The sequence below is a fragment of the Lepisosteus platostomus genome, chromosome 11 (genome assembly GCF_059453375.1).
Source record: "Lepisosteus platostomus isolate fLepPlt1 chromosome 11, fLepPlt1.hap1, whole genome shotgun sequence".
NCBI classification, from domain to species: domain Eukaryota; kingdom Metazoa; phylum Chordata; class Actinopteri; order Semionotiformes; family Lepisosteidae; genus Lepisosteus; species Lepisosteus platostomus.
In genome coordinates this window covers 6,633,182-6,659,410 of record NC_142621.1, presented here as the reverse complement: position 1 = coordinate 6,659,410, position 26,229 = coordinate 6,633,182, and the positions used below count along the sequence as shown (strand labels likewise).

At 38.4% G+C, this 26,229-nt stretch overlaps 1 protein-coding gene across 5 annotated transcripts in view; it reads left to right on the top strand.

Moving 5' to 3' along the window:
- Nucleotides 1-26,229, top strand: part of astn1 (astrotactin 1) — a 257,440-nt gene that overhangs the window by 150,647 nt on the left and 80,564 nt on the right. For all 5 annotated transcript variants that reach the window (XM_088598148.1, XM_088598147.1, XM_088598145.1 and 2 more), the window contains 3 exons: nucleotides 6,577-6,704; nucleotides 23,457-23,561; nucleotides 25,792-25,980. In XM_088598148.1, the coding sequence (XP_088454274.1) occupies nucleotides 6,577-6,704; nucleotides 23,457-23,561; nucleotides 25,792-25,980 (422 nt within the window). The remainder of the gene's footprint in view (nucleotides 1-6,576; nucleotides 6,705-23,456; nucleotides 23,562-25,791; nucleotides 25,981-26,229) is intronic.

Sequence of the window (26,229 nt, the reverse complement as noted above, 5' to 3'; positions counted from 1 at the left end):
ACTAGCAGTCTTCACAGGCTCCTCTCTACTATACACAAATATTGCTAATTAAATACTCTGTAGAAAATTACTTGATACACAAAGTATGTGCTTATCCCTGATATTATCTTTTATGTTATTTACTGAGTTTGATTATTAATTTCCACATATTTCCTAAATAGAGATCTCTAAAGTAAATAATGAAAAAACGTGGACAGTAAGTTGTAATATTTTAAATATTCACAGCCTTGGGATAAGTTGTCTTCAGGTCAGCTGGTATTAATTATTCTACATATTGTTCTTCATATTGAGATTACAGACTTGGAGACATACTGTACAGTCCATTCCAAGACTTTTTTTTATTGAATTTTCTGTCTGTGTGATTCTGCTGCTGAATTTCTTTTGCTGTTGAATTTTCTGGCTGTAGGATAGCAGCGCTGAGTTCTCTTTATTAAATTCAGCAACTCTGAGATCACATATTGAGTTTCTCTTTATTATATTTACAGACCTTGAGATCAATGCTTGGAGTCTTTTTTTCCCTTCTGATACACAAATCTGTTCAGTGCTCTGATGCTTGGGATTTTGAAATGATCCGATGAAAAGCAGGTTTTTTAGTATTAAAAAATGTAATATTAAAATTTTCATTAGTCTTTCAGTTTTTTTTTACTTGCCTGGAATAGAGCATGCTGAAGTTAAACATGTTCTAGTTCTCCAGCTGTTGACAAAATACTGCAACTAGGAAAATCAATCCATCCATTTTCAATAAGCAGTTAGTCTAATGCAGGGTCACAGTGAGCTGAGCCTAACCTAGCAGTAGGTGTCTTTTACCCAGGACAGGATGCAGGCCCATCACATGAAACAAACACTTTGTCACATACTGTTTGATGGAGAAATTAGAAATGACAATGAATGTACAGTGTACACTGTATAGCATGTCTTTTGCACTGCAAGAGGATACCAGAAACTAAAAAGCAAGTCCAAAATACTTACTCTTTCCTGTTTCTCAAACTAAAAACGGTGAGCATTAGTGCCAGTTTTGTCAAGTTATTAGTGAGTATATTTTAGTGCATTGCATGGCATTACATTTCAAAAGCCTGGTTTTAGCAACCTCCTTCTTTGTCTCTGTACTAAAACTGAGAATGTTTACCTGATACATGAATAATTTATCCACATCACTGTTTATTTTTTCAATATTTTTCAGTACCGTTTTTGGTCAGTGTTCAGTGTTTGGCAACCATGGAAACCGGTAGTGATGTGGGACTGACTGCAAAGTTTTTAGGACATCTGTGTTACCAATGGGATGTCTGATTGTTAGAAAGTCTTTTGGAAGTATGGTTTAAAGATTTTTTTTTGTTCCACCTTACAAACATTATCACAGAATGTAAAGAAGTTATTAATTGTTCTTTAGCCTCCATTCTAGTTTTTTGTTCTTATTCTCTTTTTTTCTTCATAATTATTATTTCAGTGGTTAGAAGATTTCAGTAAACATGCCGCGAACATGACATTGACCCATGCTGAAGCATGCTTTCTGCTACCATTAATCATTTGCTATCATCCACAATTTCCTCCTCAGTCTCTTGTGACAGCATGAAACCATATTGAGACAAGAGAAACAGTGCAGTTATTAAGGATTTGTTAGTAAGTTTTATTGTGACCGACAGCCTGTGACAAGAGCCATGCAGATGGATAGCTCTCAGGCCTTGTAAATATACTATAAACATATAAATTGGCATTAATTCAGAATAATGAAGTGTATTCACAGAGCAGGAATTATACACGCAGTGCTTCTTCAGAATACTTATACTTTCTTGCAAAAGCTCTCTTGCAGTATAGTTTAGAGTGAGCTTTCTGTCCCAGGAAGTGGAATCACAGTGCTAAAGAGCACAGATCACAAACATAAAGGTGACCATAGGTGACTGTGATAGCCAGCTGGAATGTGCAGAAGCAGCTGTCTGGAAATTTTGCAGTGCTGGACATTTTCAACAGCTGTTTTACAAAAGAGCTAGTACAGAAATGTAAACATAGCGAGAGGCATTAAAAATGCAACAAATGCGCATTGGAAGCAATAGCATTTGTTTGCATTTTTAATGCCCCTCAGGGCACATAACATACCACAAAAGTATCGCACAACCTTTATAAAGCAAACCACCAATACGGAAAACGTGCAAGACATTTTTTTTTTCCCTACTGGCTCGAGTGGGGGTGCTGGATGAAAAGGAACGAATAAAGGTTGAAACGTAAAAAGAAAAAACACAAACTGTTTTTACAGCTGATTAACCTGTTACTGCAGCAAAAAAAATAGAACAGCCAAGTGAACTTCTAAAAAAGCCCTAAAATATTTTTTTTTCAATACCGTAATTTCAGTGAAACGTAGGCTCAAATTATAAACTTTTTTTTATACAGGCTCCTGCTACATACTGTACATCCATGCATGTACAGTATATCCAAGGCTGTGGTCCATGGCTACCTTATTGTGACCCCCAATACTTTACATTCACAGAGCCAAGGGATGAAAGCACAGCTCTTCTTGCAGTTGTTTTTTTTTTCTGAGTGCTCAGTACAGTATGCAGTGAGTCTTTGTAAGCAAAGTAGAATGAAGGCTTCAACAAAAAAGCCAAATGAAAAGTCTGTTTTTTTTAAGTGAATGCTGGAATGCAAGAAAAAAAACGTCCTCCTTTGTTTCTGGACACAGATGGCATGAAAAATTGAGAAGGACTGCTTGGCATGTTATGCATATATCTCTTTAAACTTACAGTGTAGAGAACAAAAATAATAAATTGTAGGTGTGATTAGTGTTCTGAAGTGCGTTGGTTATATGACTAAGAAAAATGTCTCACATTCTTTGATGCACACCACTCCTCTTGGTAACACGGTAACATGGAAGGTAGACAAAGCTCTGTGGTTTTATCCCAGTTCCAGCTGGCATAAAGTTGAAAAACAGTAGTTGAAAACCAATAGTTTCTGTAATGGTACACCAATAATGTTATACCAAGGGATAACATTACTTGAATATCAAACTAAATAATGTAGCTATAACAATAGCAATTGCAGTGGTTTTACTTTTATTATAAACTGTGAAATGCATATTCTAAGAATTTTATAATGAATGAATCTTCGAGCTCCTTTGTGAAAAAAAAACTAAAGGTAAATAAAAACTGTAATTTCTAGACAGACTATACTTAAATACTTACAGTATGCCATATCTTGCATTTGAAGTATATGTTGTTTGCTGTTTTGGGGTTTTTCATAAAACAAGCAAAGTATATTATTTATAACTTTGTGGAGCAAATTTAAAATTGACAAAGTTATTACATTATTTTCCTTGTTTGTAAAATTAATAAAAAAATTGGCTCAGGCTTACTTCTCTCTATGGATACCCGATGAGAAAGCAAAAGCCTAAAAATAAGCCTACAAATATTAAGATGGATTTTAAGGTTATTTTAACATCTAATAAAGACATTTTAGGAGCCTAAAGCAGAAAATACTTTAATTATATGTACGTCTATGCAATATTTAAAAATACTAGTAATATTTGAAGTGCTGGTCTGGTTTACTTGGTCTGGTAAATGGGTATGGTTATGAGAATAGCTTGAAATTGTTCTTTTCCTTTACAAAATCCATTGCTCTCGTACATCTCTAGATTTTGAGAAGCAATACTGAAATATAGGTATTCAAATAAGATTCATTCCTGAAGCTCCATGTGATGTTGTCCACGACAGCAGGGAGTTTACTGATAATAGACACATATATGGTACTCCTCCGTGCATAGAAGTTTCTGGAAGATCTCCCAGCAAACCATTACTGTTCTTCTTAATTTATATCAGTGATTTAGATTCTGGTCTAGTTAATAATTATGCAGACTTGTTCCAAAAATACACAAAACACTCCAGACGTGACAAAGGAAGATCAAAAAGATTTGTGCCAAATTAAAGACTGGGTGAAACACCTGCTGAATGATATGTAACGTAGACAGGTGTAGAATGTTACGGGCAGGTGGCAGAAATGTTAACTATGATGAGGAAACTACGCTTGGAGAAGCTACTGATCAAAAAGACATACTGTAGATGTTTCTGTTGCCATAAAAAAAGGCAAACAACGATATTATATAGTTAAGGATATTGTGTAAATTTCAATCATGGCATGTCATGGTAAAATTGTACAATGTAGTAGTTAGACTTCATTTGGAATACAGCATAGTATTTTAAGTTTAAGTCCTGGCTTCTTTCAAGAAACTTCTGAATAAGATCCTTGGATCAAATAACTGCTAACTGCCAAGCAGGCAACAAAGGCCAGATGGCTTCATCTTTTTTGTAACTTTTCCGAGTCATGTTGTTACAGTGGATACCATCACTTTAAGAAATGGATTATTGTGTCAATTAGCAAATATTAACCAAAAAAGGTGGGTTAGCCGAGTGGTCTCCTCTTGTTTTTAAACCTTTAAGTTTAAAGTCTAGTTCATATGTTTTGTATAAGAATTTCTTCCTTGATTCAATCAGCAAAGCAATTTCTCACTGCTCTGCACGATCTGGGGGGGGACTGGTAATAATACCAGTGCGGGGACTGGTAAGAATAGAATAACTGGTAGAATAACTGCTGCATGTGACACAAGTCTGAATCCTCTAATATTGTACATGTACTGTAAGTAAAGCACTCTGGGAAACATAGGATTGAAAAGCACTATATAAATACAAGGAATAATAATAACAACATTCATACTCAATACACGTTTTATGAGTGCCCAACAATAAAGGACTTTTGAGTGCACTGTAAGTGGGTAATGTGCTTTATTGTGTCTGATGAGACTGTGCTTTTGAACCCCTGACTGCTCCTTCTGAGTGACGACTCTGAAATAACTATTATTCTTTAGACATTATGTCTTCCTCTGGCAGGTGTAACTGCAGTCAAACTGCAGCTAGGGCAACAACTGTGACAGTGTGGTTGAGTGCTTGCTCTTGTGTTCAGGACTTTAGTCTGTGAGATACCATTTTCCCTTGTCTCTTACCATTTGTTTCTTGTCTTCACTCGTGATAGAAAAATAAGTGAAAATCTAATTTCAAAAAAGAGATATGGGCCTCCATGGATATTCTTCTAGTAATTGAAATCGAAGCAGCTATTAAAACCCCTTCTTGGAATGGCATTTCTGTTCTCACATTGTTGTGACCCACTTCGATGATAATATAGTATACACAATTTATGTGTAGTTGAGTTTGTTTTTTCTAACTGGATTAAATTGAAAGTAAGAACATTATTGTTGTTGTTTTTTTGTTTCATTGGTATAGTTTGAATGCACTGTAGTAGTAAGATATGGTCTTATGTTTCTTCAGGGCAGTCTAATTTAGTTGTCTGAAATTATAGACTCTTTGCTGCTTGAGGAAGCTATTATGATTCTAAGGCCTCAGTTCTATATTTAGGAATGTGCCTTCATAATAACTGCAAATGAATCTCCTTTATTTTGAATATAATCCTATTAAAATGTTGCCTACTTTTAAAGACCTGTGTTATGTTTGAATTGCTGTAATTTCATTATTTTGTGAAGGATGGACAAAAAAGCTCCAGAAAGAATGCAGATAGCAAAAATGTTAACTACTTGATTTTTACTTGATTTTTTTTTTTTTAGAAAAGAGTCATGGTCACACTACTGTCATTTTCTTACCTCAAACTATAGAAGTCCTTTATCTGTTTATCTGAGTTAACACGTTTTTAATAGGCATGGGTTGTCCTGTGATGGTTGACTTTGCGTTTATTGTGCCTTTAAGGCAGCCAAACAATCCACCATAATTTGACTACTAGCTAATGTACAGAACATCCAGGAAATCTTTATTTCCAGAAAGACCAGGTACTGCGTTTAAAAATGCATTTTGACTCAACTTAGAATTTGTGATGCATAGTTTTTTTTACACTCTCTTATATATATCTAGTCTTAATTTAAAATGTTAAAAATGTCTTTGTGTGTTCTGTGAATTCTGTGAAAGGTTTTATGGATCAAGTCCTAAAATAGGGGCCTAAGTCCTAACTGACAGTTAGTTCAGGGGGTTGATCTTAAATACAAAAATGGAAAGTAGCTTTCATACTTTACTTGGGGTGTTGAAGGTTAAGGGAAATTCTGTAGAGAAATGTCGGTTAATGTAAATGTCTGGTATTCAGACTCATCTTTTTAACTATAGGTGTTGGATTAACTGCTTGGGCTAAAAGGTAAACCGTGAAGCATCCTTTGCTTTCACAGGTCTAACTCATTGTAACAGGTTTAATCAGTGTGTTGTTAAAAATGAGCAGAGCAGGCAGACATAGGGCTATCATTACCAGAAAAGGTATAAAACATAACAAATGACTGTGTCAAAAACTGAAATTCATACTGCACCATAGGAACAGGGGGTTATAAAACATTATGAAAAATGACACTGTGCAAATAAAGTTTCTGACTCAACAGTATCTGAGCACAGATTATTTTCTTTCTCAATGATCTGTCATAGAAGATTTTGTTGGTATCTGAATGTGATCCCTGCTGTTTGGACAGCTTTAAGCAGAAGCTTGTTCTAAGTGAATAATATACTGTACTGTACACATTAACGATAATGCATGGGATTTGTGTGATTCCAGGCAGAAGAATTTTGCCCGTGGCATTGAGCAGCAGCTTCCAGATGGTATGGTGGTAGCTTCAGTCCCTGCAGAGGTCCAGTGCCAAGAGGAGCTATCTGACCCCGTACCTGACCCTGAATACCTCACAGGTAGGAGTTGTCACAAGTCTCTTCTATTTTTATGAACATCTTTTTTAAGTGGTGCTTTACTAAAACATTTGCACAAGACCTTTCTGCTTAAATGATCCTAATCCATATCCATAGCCTGAACCCTAACCTGGATGTGATCCGTTTCCCACTGTTTTGCAAACACTGTCACGGGGTTAGGGTGCTCTTCACGACAGCTGACCTCCCAATTGCTGCTTTCTTCCCTCGTAATTGATCTCATAAAAGATTTCATCTGTGTTGTGTTTTTTTGTTTCGTCGCCCCCGCGCGTTGACAATTTCAAAATATTTAACACTTCCGTCATTCTTACTGCTTCCACATTTCTGAAGCTGAAAAATTAAAAATGTTCAAAAGATTCAATATAATACAAATGCAATACAATACAAAAGATCATCTAGCATTAAAACTTGTCAAACCACTAAGTACCCAGCTCATTTGTACATAACAATCCATCAGCAGAACAATTAAATCTATACATTGATCAATTTTGTCACTGATGAGTTTTTTTAGTTGATTGTAGATGACCCAATGTACATTTACATCAACTCGATAGTATTTTGTTCTTGTCTTGATTGAAGATAAAAACATGGACATGTTTTAGTACAATCTGTGTCAGCAAATACAGTGTATCAAAATATGTTTTTACATTACAGTAACATGTAGTAAATCCAAAATGAGCATGATCATTAACATCATCAGTGCTGCATGTGAACCCAAGAGAAAAGTACAGCAAACAGTGAATTGGAAATAATCAACCCAAATAGTTTTTATAATAAATGTGGTAGCACTTTTCTGTTTTGCGACAAGTGTCTTTTAACTTCAGTTTACTTTAAACTTTAGTTTACAGAGCCAAATCATTCCTATTGAATCAGCCTTTGGCAGGAGTATGATCTGACTCCGGAGAGCCCAAATAAAAAGCTCTGTGACACCAGGATCGTTAATAGGCAGGTCTAGGCAAAACAGCCTCACAAAACAGCCAAAAGGTAAAGAGAAAAAGCTCTTTTATTTACAGTGAAAAGGAAAATACGTAAAAATCAAACCAACAAAAGCCTAAGCTCCTCTTTGAGCTTCTCATTAGACTTCTTCAGTTCCCTCTCTAACAGTAGCTGGGCAGCTAAGCTGCTTACTGCCTCCAAACAAAATCTCTTTTTCTGAAACTTTAAAACTCAGAAAGTCCCAAACTGTCGCTAGGTCAGTCAGCCGAATGCCTGCTTGCTTGCCTGCTTCTCTCTGTTTCTGCCTCCCTCTTGCGCAGGTTGCATAACGGAGGAACTGCTCTCTGTTCCCAGACAGCAGATTAAAGACCATCCCTGAAAGCCTCTGCTTCCCGGTTTTTAAACGGCTACCCCAACGATTGTCCTTCTGGGGGATGAAGTGCAGAGACAAGGGTCTCCATCTTGTCTTAACCTACTGCCCTCTCACACCGGCTTGCCAACATTAAATTCCTCTTACTGTACATCCATTATATCTCAGGTTTTAGAAAACTGCTTCATTTCTCATCTTACAGGTAACTTTGTGCTACAGAATTACTATCCAAAAATACCTTTGGATAAACAGTCTTCTGTTCTGCTTCAGAAACCGTTATTGTGCTTAGGTGCACAGTTTGCAGACCTAAACAACTTCAAATATGATATTTCAGTTTAGTAGTAGTTTCAATCTAAATCCTTAAGGGAAATATGTCTTTCCCCTCACTAATTCTGTATGCGTTTGAGGTCTAATGGGTAAGGATTGCAGAATTTAGGTGATTCTACTGTTACAACAAAGGTAATTGCTAAAGTAAAACTGGAATTTAGAAAAAAATATCCTCAGTGACATCATTAGAGAGCTTGGGTTATTACAAACTTTAATCTCACAGGAGATTAAAAAGAATAATCTAAATGGAACATCTACTGCAATCCCTTTGGGTTCAATCTGAGAAGCAAAACACTGTTATCAACTGAGGCTGTGGGCTATATTGCTGTATATAGAAACTCGCTCATTGTGCATTAGATCAATGAAATATGTTCATATTCTGGTGTTTTTTTACAGTTAGTTTTAATGCATTTGAGAAATGAATTCATTTTAATAAATGAATGTGGTGAAGTAATGAATATGAAAATTGTTTAATTGGAATCTTAAATGCAGTAGGTTGACATTTCAACTTCAGGTGCATCACTATACTGTAGGTACACTTTTGCATTTGTGATCGGTCCAAGAACAAGAAAATGCCTGTAAAAGAGCCAAGAGTGTCAGACCATGCAGCTTTGAGATTTGTAATAGAAACTTCAGAGGCGGAAATGAAAGACAAATGCAGAGTGGATCACAAGTCTCCCAGGTAAAGTGTGGTTTGTGAATTCACCCTGCTGCAAAAATAGACATGCAGTCGTTAAAAATTAAAAAAAGAAAGGTTGATATGCTGTACTACTATGGATTATGATTGCATTTTTTTTAGTAATTCTCTTTTTGTCTGTGTTTTTAAGTACTTTTTGTGATATCAAACACATAACTCCCCATTAACACGTACACCAGAATTGTTTTGTGCAAGCTACAGTATACCATTTTAACATGAACCGTCTGCCATGGAGGCTTGTTTATACTGTAGCTACCTATTGTGTTAAATTGTTAAAGGTTCATCCCTTCCTTTACTGCTCTTCATAAACCATGTTGCACTCCAGGCATACTTGCTTACTTAAAGCTCATACCATTTTACTGCACCTGCTCTCCCCTTAGCCTAAATTCTATGAGTCTTCAATTAGCAGCTTCCTCTTCAGGAAATCAGTTTAACTATCATATAAGTAAAATGCAGTATGTAGGTAGGTAATGGAGTGTAGGGCAGTATTCCACACTGACAGAATAAGGACCTGTCAAACAGGAACCTTCTCTTGCTGATTTAGGCTGGTTGGTGCTATGGTCAGTATATTTGTCACCGTGTCAGCACTTCCAGGACTCTAAGGGCAGTGCATTCATCTACCTATTCATCTTCCAGTTAGAGATCCATTCATCATAGGCCTGAGGGTTCCATCAATTATTCCAATGGGGAGGAAAAGGAGAAAAGTCTTTGAAAGGCAAATACATCTTTATTTAATTGGAGTCAGGTAAGGCAAGCTATTGCTACAGCAAGGACTGAGAAACCTGGTACTTCCACCTGTGTTGGAATACTGGCTTACGTGTAGTGCCAGATGGAGACAAAGCTGGGAAAGATTTCTTGTTGCAATTAATGTTATTTATACTACATTTCTGAAGCTGCTGTATTGCAGATATTTCTCAAAGCAAGTTTTTTATCGCTTCATACTGTACATGCATGCTATCCAGCAGTTCTTGTCCAAAGTAACATAAATTCCTTTTCAGCTTTGTCTTTTGCTTTGTCTTTTGGTGCTACACAAATTCAGCAGACCTTGAAAAATGTTCAACAGACCTTAAACATAACTGGTGATAAACAAAAATAGAGGAAATCACTTTTAAAGTCCTATATGACACATTTTAAGACGACATTAATTGATTTTCTTATGGGGAAAATTTGGACTCATACAAAATCAAGCTTAATAACCATATAATGAAACTGACCATATTTTGGAGTTTAAAATCAATATTAATAAGCTTATTTCTAGAATACATTATGAGTAAATGGATTGGTCCCAAACCAAGTGAAGGAAGAGGTGGTAGCTGCCAGACGGTGGCCCATTTTATTTCAAGATACGTTTCTGCTTTTACTGAAGGTCTTTACTATCAGTGGAACAATAAAGTACTTCTGCAGCCCTTTGAAAATTGCTGTGTCCTCTGTTGTATGCAATTCCAGGATTTAACAAGAAAGATTTCAGAATCCATGAAATAGTGTGTGTAAGCTGATTAGCATGAAATGTGAAGAAAAAGTCCCAGCACCTTCAGTATTCACTCAAATCGGCAACGCTGCTGACTGTTGAAGATCAGAAGGCCATTAGTATCAAATGTAGTTCCTAAACTACTGACAGCAGGTCAAATGATGCAGAGTACGTTGGTACTGTATATTAGACATGCAACAGTTTGCAACTGGTTACAACCCCTTCGAAATACTGCAGTAAGACATATCACTCTCCTAATGAGCCTCTGGAAGAGTTTTTTTTTAGTTCTTGTTTTTTCCCCAATTTTAAGACTGCCTGCTCTTTTAAATGTCATATCAGTAATGATATGAGCCAGTGTTTTTTTGAACCACTTTAAGATATTTTTTCCCCTTGTAAACTGGTAGATTATGTCACTGAACCTCTCTCCATTGATATTGCTTACCTATTTGCTGTTTCTGTATGTACAGTATTTACTGTATTTCCTTTGGTAAAATACTGTTTTCCAGGGTTTCAAATAGGGGTTGTATATCTATCGGTAAAAGAAATTAAAGTGTACAAGGTGTTTTAAGCAACCAGGCACATTTTTGTAGAAAGGCAAAGTAATATAGCATCAGCATTTTTATTTAAAGTTAACTGAACACCTGCAGTGTCTTGCTTAATACATTTTATTAGTGTATTTGCTTTATTTTACTGATAAAGTCATATACAGTAATAATGGCATGTACTCTAGCATATTTGCAGGATTCATTTGTGGTATTGGTTCTATGAAAAACAAGTGAATGTCTTATAACACACCAAAACGGTTCCATTCTTAATTGTTTGAAGTTATACAGTATTTTCCCAACACTTTCAATGCTTTTCCCTAGTTGCAGAAGAGAAGGACACATAAGCACGACAAATTTCTCACGACTAGGTGTTTAACACATCTGGAAGAACATTTCCCAGTGAAATCGAAATAGATTCATATTTTTTAGCTCTTTAATCTCTTTCAATTTTTTTATTTAAACCTCCACTGAAGTCTAAACTACTAAATAACTAATAGTTGAGGTCTTGCTGGTCTGAAAAGTGCAATAGAAATGCAAGTCAAAACAAATGATCTGAAGTCTACATAAATATGTACATAAAATGTGGTTGTTGCTATATCTTAGAATATTTATCTGCTTCCATTTGCATACACACCAAAGTGCCCTTTTTCATATTTAAACTAAACCCAAATTTGTCAGTAAATGGTCTCTACTTGTGACAAAAGCCGCTTTAAGATGTACTCAGGCTGGAGCTGTGACTGTAAGCTTACTGTATACAGCCAGACTGCAAAAGGTTGGCTTGCAAAAAGTCGATATTAGAACACATTTTCATTATTTATATGTCTGCCTGTTTGTATAAATTGTGTTGGTTCACAGTGAAATTCTTTGAAGGACAAAGTGGAATTCCTGGGCACTTCCATTGAGACAAAAGGGGATTCATTATTTTTGCATCTGTGTGTAAGAACAGTGGCTGTAAACAGCTGTTTAGAATTTCAAACAGCCTTTGGTGTCGACTTGCTCACCGAAGAAAAGGTAGTCCTTGAGGGACAGAATCCTGCAGGATTTCTGTTGCAGGTCTGTGAATCCGCGATGAGCCAAGGGTGTTCACTTTGTTGAAATAAATAATCAATACAGTTAATTAATTATGAGATAAACTAGAACTAAAATGAGAAGAAGCAGGACTTTTGGGAACCAGACCTGGACTTCCCTGGAGTAACTAGGACAGAAAGCCCACAATGAAGACAGGGGGCTTTCTCACTTCTGCGGGTCTTCTCTGAACATTTAGATCCCAGGTGTCTCTTGACATCTCCCAACTTAAAATGCAGCAGGAATGAGACAGCAAAAAATCTATATTTTATTAGGTCACACTGTAATTGGTGGCATAAGGGAATGTCACACCTTTGGAGAGAATAATTTATAGTGTGTATGGAAGCCATGCGGTGCATTTTAAATCTCTGTCACATTTTTTGACAGGAGAAAAAAAATAGTTTTTGGTCTTCCGTTTTTTTTTCCTTAGGAAGGTGATTTCTGTAACTGCAGATAGGATGGGGACCTTTCTTTTAGCTTTCAGGGTGAGAGTCACTTAGGTGTTCTGAGGCATTTAACTATATACACACACACATTTTCCTAGCGTGATTGATGCACCCCACTACTGTAGATGAAAGATAAACACTAGGATTTAATATGCCATTGCCTTACCCTAAGGTGTTTTATACCAGAAAATATTAGAATCAAGAATATATTGTTTAAAACAGTAAGTGTTTCGGTGACAATTTAATTCTTTTCTTATATTAACTGGTATCTATCTTTATAAATTTCAAACTTTTATAGTATTTAAAGCCCTGCTGGCATTTTTTTAACATTACAGGTCCTTCCCTGCTTCTGTTGAAAGGTGTTATTTGTTTTGTCCTAATTATTATTATTGTGTCTCTCTCTGCGTGCAGCTTCAGTACATGTACTGTAGGAACACTGTGGGTTGTCAGCGGTCATTGCCCAGCCTGATCTTTCAGATAGTTACTGTAGAAGCTAACAAAGAAATTAAATGATCAAACCACCAAAATGTTGGGTAGCCACCATAGTTGTCTCATTGTATGTAAGGATTTTATTTAGAAAATAACCTAGGGGGGCAAAATGCATCAAAATGCTTCCGCCTTGCAATGAAATGTTTACTATTACAACCTGATTCTGTAGATTGCATTTTTTTTAGACCATACAAGATATCCGACTTCATATCTTTTCACTGCTATTACAAAATCAAATCAGTAGCACCAGGCAACTTTTTGTTCCATTCGTGATTACTGGCTAATCAGTCAGTATTTTTTAATCCAAACATTGTATGTTTGATGTCAACATTTGCTTTAGCATTGCATCTGTGTTAAACTGTGGGGAGAATCAACTCTGAGATCACCAAGACACTGCCACCACTCTATCTTGCAATATTTTGTGTCCGTTATAAAATTCTCACAGCTAATTGTTGAGTTCCGTAAGGCAAATTATATTCTTACTGTAGGTCTCAAAATTATCTGAACTTGTTTTTTAACATGAGCAAATCTTATTCACAATCAGTATGGCTAATTAAGATCTTACTGTTCAATCAAAAAACAGCTGTCCATGCATTTTCTTTTGCTTCAGTCTTTATTTTGCTTATTACAGCAATATCACATCAAGACATTTCATCATAATGTACAATAATGCAAAGTAGATTGCTCAGTATTTCAATCTTTTCCCTACCATTCTGCAGTCACATTCCCTTTATCTTTCTCCAAAATAAAAAAAAATGTTGTAAATACAGTTTATTATTATTTTTAAACCTGAGAGAAAAGTGTTCTTTATTTTTGTATTCAGTGTGAAATTATGCAGTACGGTATGGATGGGCTGCTTTATATAAGAGTGCACTTTAAATAAATGAAAGCATATCTAGAGTGTATCTAAAATATCACTGTTGTAATAAAACAGAAGGGAAGAACAAGACCATTAAAATTCAGATTTGGAAGCGACCTTCAAAGTAGGTAATATTGGGATTTGATGTCTTCTTTGACACTGATTAATTGCATTGAAATGCACTAGCTGGTTTTTCCTGTACTAAATGTCAATTAATTAATGAATTACATTAAACGTGATAATTAATACTGTGGGAGTCCCAGCAGGGGTCCATCCTCGTTAAGGAACATCCTAATTAGGTGTTTTATTTCATCATAGCCATAATAGGTATCTTCATTTCAGGTTGTTGGTTTTAGTTTGGAGAGGCAGTGTTCTTCAAAATACAGTAGCTTTGATTGTGAAAGATAAAGTGCACAAAAATAAGGAAACAAAAACCAAGAATCTCTGTTACAGAAGAGTAATCTATTAAGAATTGAAAAGCTGAGGATATTGATTTTGAATGTATGAGCTACTGTCTTGTTAAAGAGAGAGTCTATTCCCAGTTTACTTAATAAACTTTTTTTTTGGCTCACAGCTTTAAATGTAACTTTTGTTGACTGTTAGTAATGCACAGAACAGAATACCTATGAACATACAATGATTTATAGTGTTCCATGTGTTATTTCCCTCTTCCCACGTAATTAAAGTCACAACATGCTGTACGGTGACCACAAAATCACTGAGGTACCTGGTGCACTTCCAGATATGCAGTGTTCTTTCCTTGGGCCTTATAAATGAGAGAATATCTGAGCAACATAGTGTACTGAACATCCTGGATGTTGTTTAAATGTTATCAGAAGAACTTCGGTGCAGGGCGTGTGATGATTGCTCTCAAAATGATCACCCCAGACATGGTTTAAATTAGATTGTGTCAGGGAACCAATACGTGGAATAGGAGGATCATTATGCGTGACCGGAATCCCACAGGACACAGAGTAGCAAAGGGACAATCCAAAAGACAAAATCCAAAGGCAGGGTCGATAAGGGAGGCAAAGGGTCCGGTAACAAGAGATAGTCAAACAATTCAAAGGCAAAATCCAGAAGGCGAGGTCAAGAGGCAGAAGCAGAAGATTCGTAACGGGAGATCAGTCAAAAAGGTTAGGAAACACGCACTGGAGAATACTAAGATAGGCTTCTCAATAGTGAGCGTGGGAAGGTGTGCGAAGGGGGTTTAAATACTGAAAGGAAAGGGGTGTGATTGGATGATTGGTTAGGGAGTGAGAATTTGAGGAATCTGATGCATGTGAGAATGTGCTGGGTTCAATCAGGGATGAGATTGGGAAGCAGAGGTTCCGGGAATGTAACGTCATTTGCGAGGGAGAGTGTGGGGCGTGACAGTACCCCCCCCTTTAGGGTCGGCTCCTGACGACCTCAGAGAGCGAGTACGAACAAAGTCATCAATGAGGCTGCGATCCAAAATATCTTTCTCCCAGACCCAGGAACGTTCCTCAGGACCATAGCCCTCCCAGTCGACTAGAAATTGTTGGCGACCTCGGAGCCAGTGGGCATCCAAGATCTTATTGACCGTGTAGGAAGGCAGACCATCAACGAGTCGTGGTGGGGGTGGAGGTGGCCGAGGCCGGGAGAGGGGGGATCTGTGGTAGGGTTTCAGGAGAGAGACGTGGAAGGAGGGGTGCACCCTGAGAGTTGGAGGAAGAGCAAGACGATAGGTTACAGGGGTGAGCTGGGAGAGGATGCGAAAAGGTCCAATAAAACGGGGTCCCAACTTATGTGAAGGCTGTCTAAGGGGCAAGTTTTTAGTAGACAGCCAGACAAACTGTCCTCGTCGTAGTCTGGGCACAGGTCGTCGATGACGGTCAGCGGTGGTCTTCTGCCGCAAGGAGGTCTTCAGGAGGGCGGATCTGGCTTGTCTCCAAATCCTCTTGAGGAAAGTGAGGCGCGTCTGGAGGCAGGGAATATCCGAATCGGGGATAGAGTCCGGGAGAAGAGAGGGTTGGTATCCCAGGGAGCAATAGAAGGGAGACATCCCAGTGGTGGAGGAAGAGAGAGAGTTATGAGCATACTCAGCCCAGGGGAGGAGAGAGACCCAGTCATCTTGAGAAGCAGAGACGTAAGATCGAAGGTAAGTAAGAAGGTCCTGGTTGGTTCTTTCCGTCAGTCCATTGGATTCAGGATGATAGCCAGACGTGAGAGATGTGGAAGTCCCGAGAGATTTGCAAAAAGTTCTCCAGAATCTTGAAATGAATTGAGGTCCTCGATCTGATACGATATCCTCAGGAATGCCGTGAAGTCTGAAGACATGAAGAATGAAGAGGTCAGCCATGTCTTGAGCAGATGGGAGGGCAGGAAGAGGAATGAAATGAGCCGACTTCGAGAATCTATCTACCACGACCATAATGGTAGTTTTGCCTTGACTCTCAGGAAGATCTGTAAGAAAATCCACTGAGATGTGGGACCAAGGTCTTCTAGGGGTTGGGAGTGGTTGGAGTAAACCGGGCTTCTTGAGACGGGAGGATTTGGACATGGCACAGATGGGACAGGCCTGCACGAACCCAGTAACATCAGTCCTCATAGAAGGCCACCAGAAATGTCTAGAGATGAATTCCAAGGAACGTTTGACACCGGGGTGACCTGCAAATAGTGAGTCATGACCCCAGCGAAGAACAGTGGAGCGTAAGGTATCCGGAACAAAGAGTCTGTCTGGAGGACACTGAGGGGGAACGGTTTGGTTGTGAAGTGCACGTTTGATTTGGTTCTCCAGGTCCCATCTAATAGCAGCCACAATTCTCTCAGGGGGTATAATGGGTTCAGGAGGGTCCAAAAAGCCAGGGGGATCATGGAGGCGAGATAGGGCGTCAGCCTTTATGTTCTTGGATCCCGGTGTATAAGTAATAAAAAAATGGAACCTAGAAAAGAAAAGTGACCAGCGGGCCTGGCGTGGATTCAAACGTTTGGCAGTTTGTAGGTAAGAGAGATTCTTATGATCTGTAAGAATAGTAAAAGGGTGTAGGGCCCCCTCCAACCAGTGTCTCCATTCCTCCAGGGCGAGCTTGATAGCCAGTAGTTCTCGGTCTCCAACATCATAATTAGTCTCGGCCCGGGACAATTTTTTGGAGAAAAAGGCGCAGGGGTGGAGGATACCCTTCTCTCCATGACGTTGAGATAATATGGCACCGACTCCGTTGGCTGAGGCATCCACCTCAAGAATGAATGGAAGGTTGGGGTCTGGGTGATGGAGGAGGGGGGCTGTGGTGAACAGTCTCTTGAGATGAAGGAAAGCTTGGTCTGCCTCAGGAGTCCATTTCCCTTGATCATGACCTTTTCGGGTCAGGGCTGTAATGGGGGAGACGACAGAGCTGAAATTCCTAATAAAACGGCGGTAAAAATTGGAAAATCCTAGGAAACGTTGAATTTGTTTTAAATTCTGGGGGGTTGGCCAGTTTTGTATGGATTCAGTCTTGGCAGGGTCAATTTCAATGCCCAGGGGTGAGAGGATGTAGCCAAGGAAGTGGATTCTGGTAACATGGAAAGTACACTTTTCCAATTTGGCGTAGAGTTTGTTCTGAATCAAACGATGAAGAACCTCACGCACATGAGAGACATGTTCCTGGGGACTTTGGGAAAAGATCAGAATATCATCCAGGTATACCAGGACATATTTGTGCAAGATATCCCTAAAGATGTCATTCATGAACCCCTGAAAAACAGCAGGAGCATTAATCAGTCCAAACGGCATTACTTGGTATTCATAATGACCGTGGGTAGTAATGAATGCCGTCTTCCATTCGTCACCCTCCCGAATGCGGATCAAATTATACGCACCGCGGAGATCCAGTTTAGAAAAAATAGTGGCGCCCCGGAGTGATTCCAAAGCCGATGAAATCAGAGGGAGGGGATAACTGTTCTTGATAGTTATGTTATTCAGACCGCGATAATCAATGCAGGGTCTGAGAGAGCCGTCTTTCTTTTTAACAAAGAAGAAACCGGCGCAGGCAGGTGAGGAAGAGGGGCGGATGAAACCAGATTCCAAGGACTCCTGGATATAATCTTCCATAGCCTGAGTCTCTTCGTTGGAGAGTGAATAGACATGGCCCTTAGGGGGTAGGACCCCTGGAATTAGGTCTATAGGACAGTCAGATGGGCGATGAGGCGGGAGGGATAGGGCCTTCTGTTTACTGAAGGCTAGGTGTAGATCCGAATACTGGGAAGGGATATTGGGGAGGTTATCTTGAGATATGTAGGAGACGGAAACTTTCTGAGGAAGCTGACAACAATGCGAAAGGCAATGGGAACCCCAGGCTGTGAGTTCCCCTTGTGACCAGGAGATGTGTGGGTTGTGAATCCGTAACCACGGGAAACCAAGAACCAATGGGTGAGAAGGGGATTGAATGAGAAAGAACCGAATGACCTCCTGGTGGGTGGCGCCGATGCGAAGAGTGAGGGGAGGGGTCTGCCACTTCACCAGACCAGGGGAGAGGGGGGAGCCATCAAGAGTGAGGAGCCGAAAGGGCTGGGTGACTGGCAACCGGGGAATATTCCAGGACGAAGCGAGTCCAGAGTCAAGGAAGTTCTCTTCGGAGCCCGAATCAACAAAAGCAGAGAGAGAGGTCTGTCCAGTAGTCCATGACAGGGTGGCTGGGAGAAAGAGTCCAGATCTGGGAGAGGAAGAAGTGACACTGGCCATAACAGCAGGTGGATAGGAGCAAGGAGGGCGACTGGGGCAGGCAGCTCGGAGGTGATCAGGGGAACCGCAGTAAAGGCAACGCCCCTCACGACGTCGGCAATCTCTTTCCTCGGAGGTCAGTCTATGGAAGGAAGGCAGTTGGGAGGGGTCCGATTGTCCGACCTTCGCTGTTGCAGCCTGAGCTCTAGTTCAAAAACTCGAGAAATGAAGGAGTCAAGTGATGGGAAGTCCAGGGGCAGGTGCACAACGTGATCCTTGAGTTCATCAGATAATCCAAGGCGGAAGTAGTGAATCAGGGCATTGTGATCCCAAGCGAGTTGAGCAGCCAGAAAACGGAATTCGGAAGAGTAGTCCTGAAAAGAGCGAGATCCTTGAGTAAGGGAAGTGAGGCGTGCAACAATGAGGTGGCGAGAGTGCAACTGCCCAAAGGCAGATTGTAGAGCTGTCTGAAAAAGGTGGAAGTTAGCAGTCTCAGGAGCGTTTCGAGAGAGGAGATGTCCAGCCCATTCCAGAGCTCGTCCAGAGAGGCAAGAAACCATAAAAGCAATTCTTTCTCCATCGGTGGGGAAGCAGTCTGGACGGATGTGGAAAGCCATCTGACATTGAGTCAGAAAGCCCTGACAACTGGAGGAGTCGCCATCAAATTTTTCCGGGGTAGAAGATTAGTTTGTGTTTGAAGCGGGGGTGCAGGGGCAGGAGCTGCAGGTGGGGGAGACGGCGGAAGTGCAAAGTGGTCAGCTAGTTGCTGGACTGCAGTAGTTAGCAGGTCCAGATTCCGGGAGTGTTCAAGGAGAATAGAAAGTTGACTCTGGTCCGCTGGATCCATTTTAATAAGGCTCACTATTCTGTCAGGGAACCAATACGTGGAATAGGAGGATCCTTATGCGTGACCGGAATCCCACAGGACACAGAGTAGCAAAGGGACAATCCAAAAGACAAAATCCAAAGGCAGGGTCGATAAGGGAGGCAAAGGGTCCGGTAACAAGAGATAGTCAAACAATTCAAAGGCAAAATCCAGAAGGCGAGGTCAAGAGGCAGAAGCAGAAGATTCGTAACGGGAGATCAGTCAAAAAGGTTAGGAAACACGCACTGGAGAATACTAAGATAGGCTTCTCAATAGTGAGCGTGGGAAGGTGTGCGAAGGGGGTTTAAATACTGAAAGGAAAGGGGTGTGATTGGATGATTGGTTAGGGAGTGAGAATTTGAGGAATCTGATGCATGTGAGAATGTGCTGGGTTCAATCAGGGATGAGATTGGGAAGCAGAGGTTCCGGGAATGTAACGTCGTTTGCGAGGGAGAGTGTGGGGCGTGACAGATTGTTTGTTTTTAATGCAGAACACTGACATTGTGTTGCACATAAGAGTAAATTAATATTGCAGTTTTAGCATATACTGTAAGAGACAGAACGTTTAAAGGTTCTACAGTAGGATCACTTGAGATATACACATCTTACCAAGCATCATACCAACTGGACTTGGAGAAATAAGAAATACTGTGACTAAAAGCCGGGGTGATAGTAACTGGAAATTTGCTAATGTGTTGGCTATCCATGGGCTTACAAAACTATAGTAGATAGAGCCAAGTAATTATTGACCAATAAGTCTGACTTTACATGATTACATGTAAAGCTATGGAAACAATAATCAGAACTAAACTGGAGAATAAACTGTATGGAAATAAGATTCAGGGGAATTGCATGGTTATAGAAAAAGTAAGTCTTGTTTAACTTTCCTGTTAGATTTAGACAGGAATAATTTGTTACAATCAGAGCATATGGTGTGGCATATTTAGATGTTCAGGAGGCTTTTGATAGTTTGTCATTTTCAAATTCCAGGTTCTTAGTTTCAAAGAAATGTATGTTTTTGGCTAGTGAACACTTTAATACGTAGAAGAAGGAGAGTACAGATAAGGGGTCAGTTCTCCAATTGGGATGATGTAATTAGTACCACAGGGATCTGCATTAGAACCACTGTTCTTTGTAATTTATATCAATGATCTGCATTTGTAATCAGTAAAATTGTCAGGTTTCTAAATCATACCAAAGTTTGGCACCTACAGTAGCAAACACCAAGGTCTAGATATTGCCTCTGAAAATAAAGGCTTATTGAGGTCTTCATACAGTACCTAGTGATCTTGAACATGGCAGTCGTGGTCAGGCAGGTCATCGCTGAAGGATGGGGAACAGCAGGAGGTCCGAGGAGGGTTATTTGTGACCTGCTGTTGCAAACCCCTTTCTTATCCCTAGTAAAATATGTTGCTTTGTGTACCTTGTAGTTGCTTAGAGATGGCTGGAGACACTGTACTGGTGTTCGCAGTGTGAAGTGGCAGCTTATTAATCATTCTGTCAGCCAATGAGAACACAAAAGTCCATTGGGGCAAGACAAGCTTATGTCTTCTGATTCAGAATTTGCACTCTTAGAAAACATCACCATAGGAGAGTATTATCTGTCTAGAGTACAGTAGTTATTTCTATAAACACTGAGTGGCAGTCAAAATTGACCTTCACCTACAAATAACTGTAAATAATTACTTAAATAACCTGCAACTTCAACTACAGAATTGTACAGTAATGCTGCTGGTACAGTATGTGTTCTTCCCTAGCCTAATGTAAAAAAACAACAGAAAAAAAGTAAATTTGTTTTCTTGTGGTGTCAAGGGTGTGCTTTGAGTATTACATGTTTTTATAAATTAAGATGTGTAAATGACTAGTGTAATACTTTCAAGATTTTTTCATTTCAAAATGCCTTTCAAAGCATGTTTATCAGAAAAATCTTATTGGTATTTGCAGTATACTTTAAAATGTATGTTGTGAGAAACATTTCCCTCTTATTTTTTGGTTTGGGTCTTTTTTTACATGATTTGAAGAACAAAAACATAAAATTGTATACAGTAAATACATAAAATGTATAATGTATACCATACAGATAGACAAGACTTTATTGATCCCAAAGGGAAATTGATGTAATATACAGTAATTAGTGGTGACAGTGAGGATAATATCTTGGAAATTCATTTAGTACAGCAGTTATTAGAAGATTATTAGCAAAATAAAGTATTTTAAATGTTTAATCTGATGTAGATATACAAATATAGAAGTTGTCTATTTTGGTTGTGTAGAATGCACTCAGTGTACAAATTAGATTTGTATTGGTTATAAATATATTAGAAACTGAAGTAAGATTTTTTCAAAGAGGTTATTTGTTAGGGAAATGAAGTTTTTAGGTAAGAATATGCTTGAAGATTGGATCACATTATTTTCAGTGTAAGTGTCACATATGATAGCATTTGATGCTGTGAAAAATTTTATTCATATTTAATTACTTCTTTACAGATGTTTCTATCTGTGAATTGAAACCTGTATGAAAGCACTTGTTCATTTCCCTCAGGACAATTCAAATGAAGATGAGATCTCAAGAGTTTATCTTTCCTTGTGAATAAAATTTGAAATAAATAAGCATACAGTGGTCATGAATAATGTAATAGAAAACTAGATTTTTTATTGCATTCATTTGTCAAGTCTTTGGATACTTTTTACATTACAGTACAGAAAGATACTGTTGTTAAGACAGATTGAGATATTTGTTGAGTTCCAATAATAACCTTGATAATATATGTTCTATCTGCATTTTGGTTTTCTTTTCCTGTTTACTCTGTAGACCTCCAGGAAGATCAGTAGCATGAAAACGCCAGATAAAAAAAAGAAACTGTAGAGACTTGGAAAAATGAGCTTGATTCGGTCATATGATGTAGGTTTAACAGCATCTAAGCATATGGTCTAGATATACTGTACTTCCTTAGCTGTTTGCCTTGCTAATGCAATTAAATCCATTAATTAAGTGTTAAAATGTGCTGCAGTCAAAAGAGCTCAATGTGTTAAGCAGCAGAGAATGTATGACAGATTATCACATTATTATTTGTCCATGGCATGTCTGTTAATCCTTTATCTATTATTTGTTTCTCTTAGTGTATACAGTAACTGTGGTACATTATGTGGCAATGATGCTCAAGGTTTCTGTGTCATTATGAGTGTTTTATAACTGGTGCATTCAACCGTAGCTATTTTCTGAATTTTTATGTAATAAAAAGTTATTCTTCTGTTCTCATGTGAGTACCATCTGCTAAATTTGGCTATTTCGGAACAGATCCTTTCCTCCTATATGGAGATACATGTCGTAATCTACAGTGTTTCTAATCATAGTTCATATTTCTGACAGTTACCATAGGAGATGTGATGATGTATGGCTTTATCAGATAATACATATGGTGGTTTTGAGGGTATAAACATACCACATATCCAGAAGGACAATAGTGCAATTGCTAGTCTGCCAGGAAATTTTAGGATGATGAATGAATGCAATTTGTTGTTGGTGTGATACATGCGCCACCATATTTTATTAAAATATTACTCTATAATGAAAAAGTTTATCATTAATGATCTCTTTCAACTCACACATGTACAAACTAGTCCATCAGGACTGTATTATTCTCCAGTTTTGTATGGTGATGCCACTGCATCATGCACATTGTGTAGTGCTTTTTTTATCTACCATAGTAGATACTATGCATTTGCAGACCTTCTCCAAGATCAAGTTAAATATCCCACATTAGTGAGAATTGCACTGCTGATTATTGATGTTAATGGTACTGTTGAACAAAATCAGTTACCAATGGGCCATTTTTCGTATGTTTTTGTTCTCTTGCACCATAAACATTAATCCCATTTCTGTTATGCATCTTTTGTTAAAACATCAAAAACCCAGTTTGCAAACAGTTTTGTTTTTCACCTTCCTATGACTTTCAGCCAGAACAGGCAAATAAACATTTAACATCTGACTGCTTTTTTTTCTGTAGGTATGGTCAATTACAGTGAAGTGTCAGGCTACCCCCTGGTTCAGCAGTGGAGGCTAAGATCCATTTTGTACCACGTAAAACTCAATCAGTGGGCTCTCTCGCAAGGTAAGCACTGCACACTCAAACTTGTCTTGTTTGCTCTTAAGGGATTAACACAGGCCCAAGTTTTCCTTGGAAGTTAAGGAACTCTTCCCACTCTTCCCCTATTCCTCTTGCTTAGGTGAGCTACAGTAGCTGTAGTGTTAGTTTAAACCATCATTAATGTTCGAGTTGAGCCGCATGTTTTGGGAGCAAAATGAAGTTTGGTCATGTGACCTAGCCTGGGGCCCGTCGTTGGCGGACTGTGTTTCCATCACTCGGCCCTGATTTGGTATAGCCACTTACTTTGGTTTAATAAGCTGTCAACTTCATGTGGCTTAATATCTCACTAAAACCAAACCTCCTGTATTTGACAGGCCCTGCCATGACAGTTTCGCACTGTAAGATCATCCCTTAAAGGTTTTGTGTTGTGATGGCTCTGCAACCAATTACTTATCTGGTTACTAAGGGAATATCAGCTCTCTGGGCTCTGTCACACAGTTGCAGTGTAGGCTGTTTCAGTATCTAGACCTGTCTTTTACTCATCATGTTTTTTTTTGTGTTTAATATTGTTTTGTTTGTTTTCCAAAGCATTGATCTCAAGAACAATCTCAGTGTTGGTTCTATCAGTCAGCATATTGCCGGAGGATTATTTTTTTCCCTCAAAGATATGGAAATAATAAAATAAAATTGAACAAGGTAATGGATATTATGTTTGCAGGATTCACTAATTGATCCTTATTGATCCTCAAAATCCTTAGCTACATTAAAACAACCTTCTGAGGAGCATGATGGAAATGCATATGGGAACGCAGAGGTGCTGATCAAGTTGATATGTCCTTTCTACTCTTATTTTATTCTACTTCACTTAGAGCTCCGTCTAAAAAAATATCTTTGCTCGCTTTTTAAAATCTATTTTCTCTCTTCCATTAGCTTCTGTAGTGCTCTAAAACCCAGCTTGTCTATTTAACGTTTCATTTTTACTGATTTAGCATCAGATCTTGTAGCTTCGTCTTTCTTAATGAGTGTCTTGACTGCCTTGTTTCTGTTCCCTGTTTTCCAGTATTGTTTCATTATGCTGTATTTTCTCTTCACACTGCATGCCTGCTGTGTAGGAGTAGGTCATGATGTGTAATTAGCTATCTCTTGCCATAAAATTATAATTGGAATGTTTAACGCAATGAAGGACATACCACATTTTCCCAAAGGGAGAACGAAAATAAAAACACAATGTGAAGTTGTAAACAAGAGAAGAATCTTGAAGTACAGCATGAAAAGATTTATTTTGTAGTTCTAAACCAATTTTACAAGTGTTTTAAATTCACAAGACACAGACCACCATCAGTAATGTAATTATAATTAAGAAACTGCATTTATTGATATATTTGGTTTGAGCATTTATTGATATGAAATGGCTTGGTTTCAGAGAATACTGCCTGGCCTATGGATGAAGCAGTCAGAAACCACTATAATAACTGGAGAGTTGCTGTGTTGGCAGTGACAATGGGAATAATAGACAGGGCAAACAGTGGAAATGATGGTCTACTAGCCCATATTTATTTCCTAGTGATTAGTAGAAATTGGGGTCCTTCCAGACTTTTATTATAAACCTCAGTAGTTTATAGCAATTTGCCATTACTTCCACAGTTTTGTACTGACAAGACCAGTAGTTATTTAGAGTTTTCAGGTGACAGTATTAGTATTCTTTAATATAGATATCGATAGCAAACATATATTACATTTATGTGTCAATTAAATACTTCTCCCCATTGATAGCTGGTGTGTGGTGAGCGTACTGGCACACTTTGGCAGCCATCACATCATCCAGGTTGGGACTACATATTGCTGGTGGAGTCCCTGTCACATTTGAAGGGTTTTGAGTGGAGTGTCCATAAAAGCATTATATGCTGTAAGTGTAAGGGATTATTATGGAAAATGGCATGAGCAACACTTCTTAGAAGTGATATAAAATGAATTTGACATAATGGTTTTGTTAGTATTTAGAATTAATTTTGCTTCTGTTCTGTGTTGTTTTATGGTTTAATTAAACACTTCAAATCAACTATAAAAACATTTTAAACCTATAATAAAATATATTATCAGGACAGGCAGTTTACAATGAAGGCATTCCATGTCACCATGACATATTGACACACAAGATAAGTTTTGATATTGCCTATAAAAATTAGGTGCTACAAATTTGACAGATTTATGTATGCTTGAGATTGTTAAATGCAAGTTGTTTGTTTCCTTGTAGCATTCAGCTCTGCAGTCCACTCCCTGGATGGTGCGACACTCAGAAGTGATTTTGTGGCTATTCTGAAGGAGTTTGGGAATCACTTCATCCAAGAGGCTGTGTACGGATTTGAAGAATCCTGTAATATCTGGTACCCAAATAGACAAGCCCAGAGGCAACTGTGGTTGGAGTACCAGGACATCAGCAAAGGTAGACACCTCGATTTATTTATCATTTTTCAACTCTAAATTCACTTTTCTTATCCACTACTTTTCAATATTTCTATCTTTGTGATACTTGGCATTATACAGTACATACAATACCACTTTATATTATACTGTTACTCATTGTACTGTTTCTACACAACATAAAATGAGGCGTAGCTGTCTGTAAGTCCTTTTGGTTGGTTTGATACCATTAAAAGGATCATTTGCACCTATCAAAAATTTTTTTTTTACA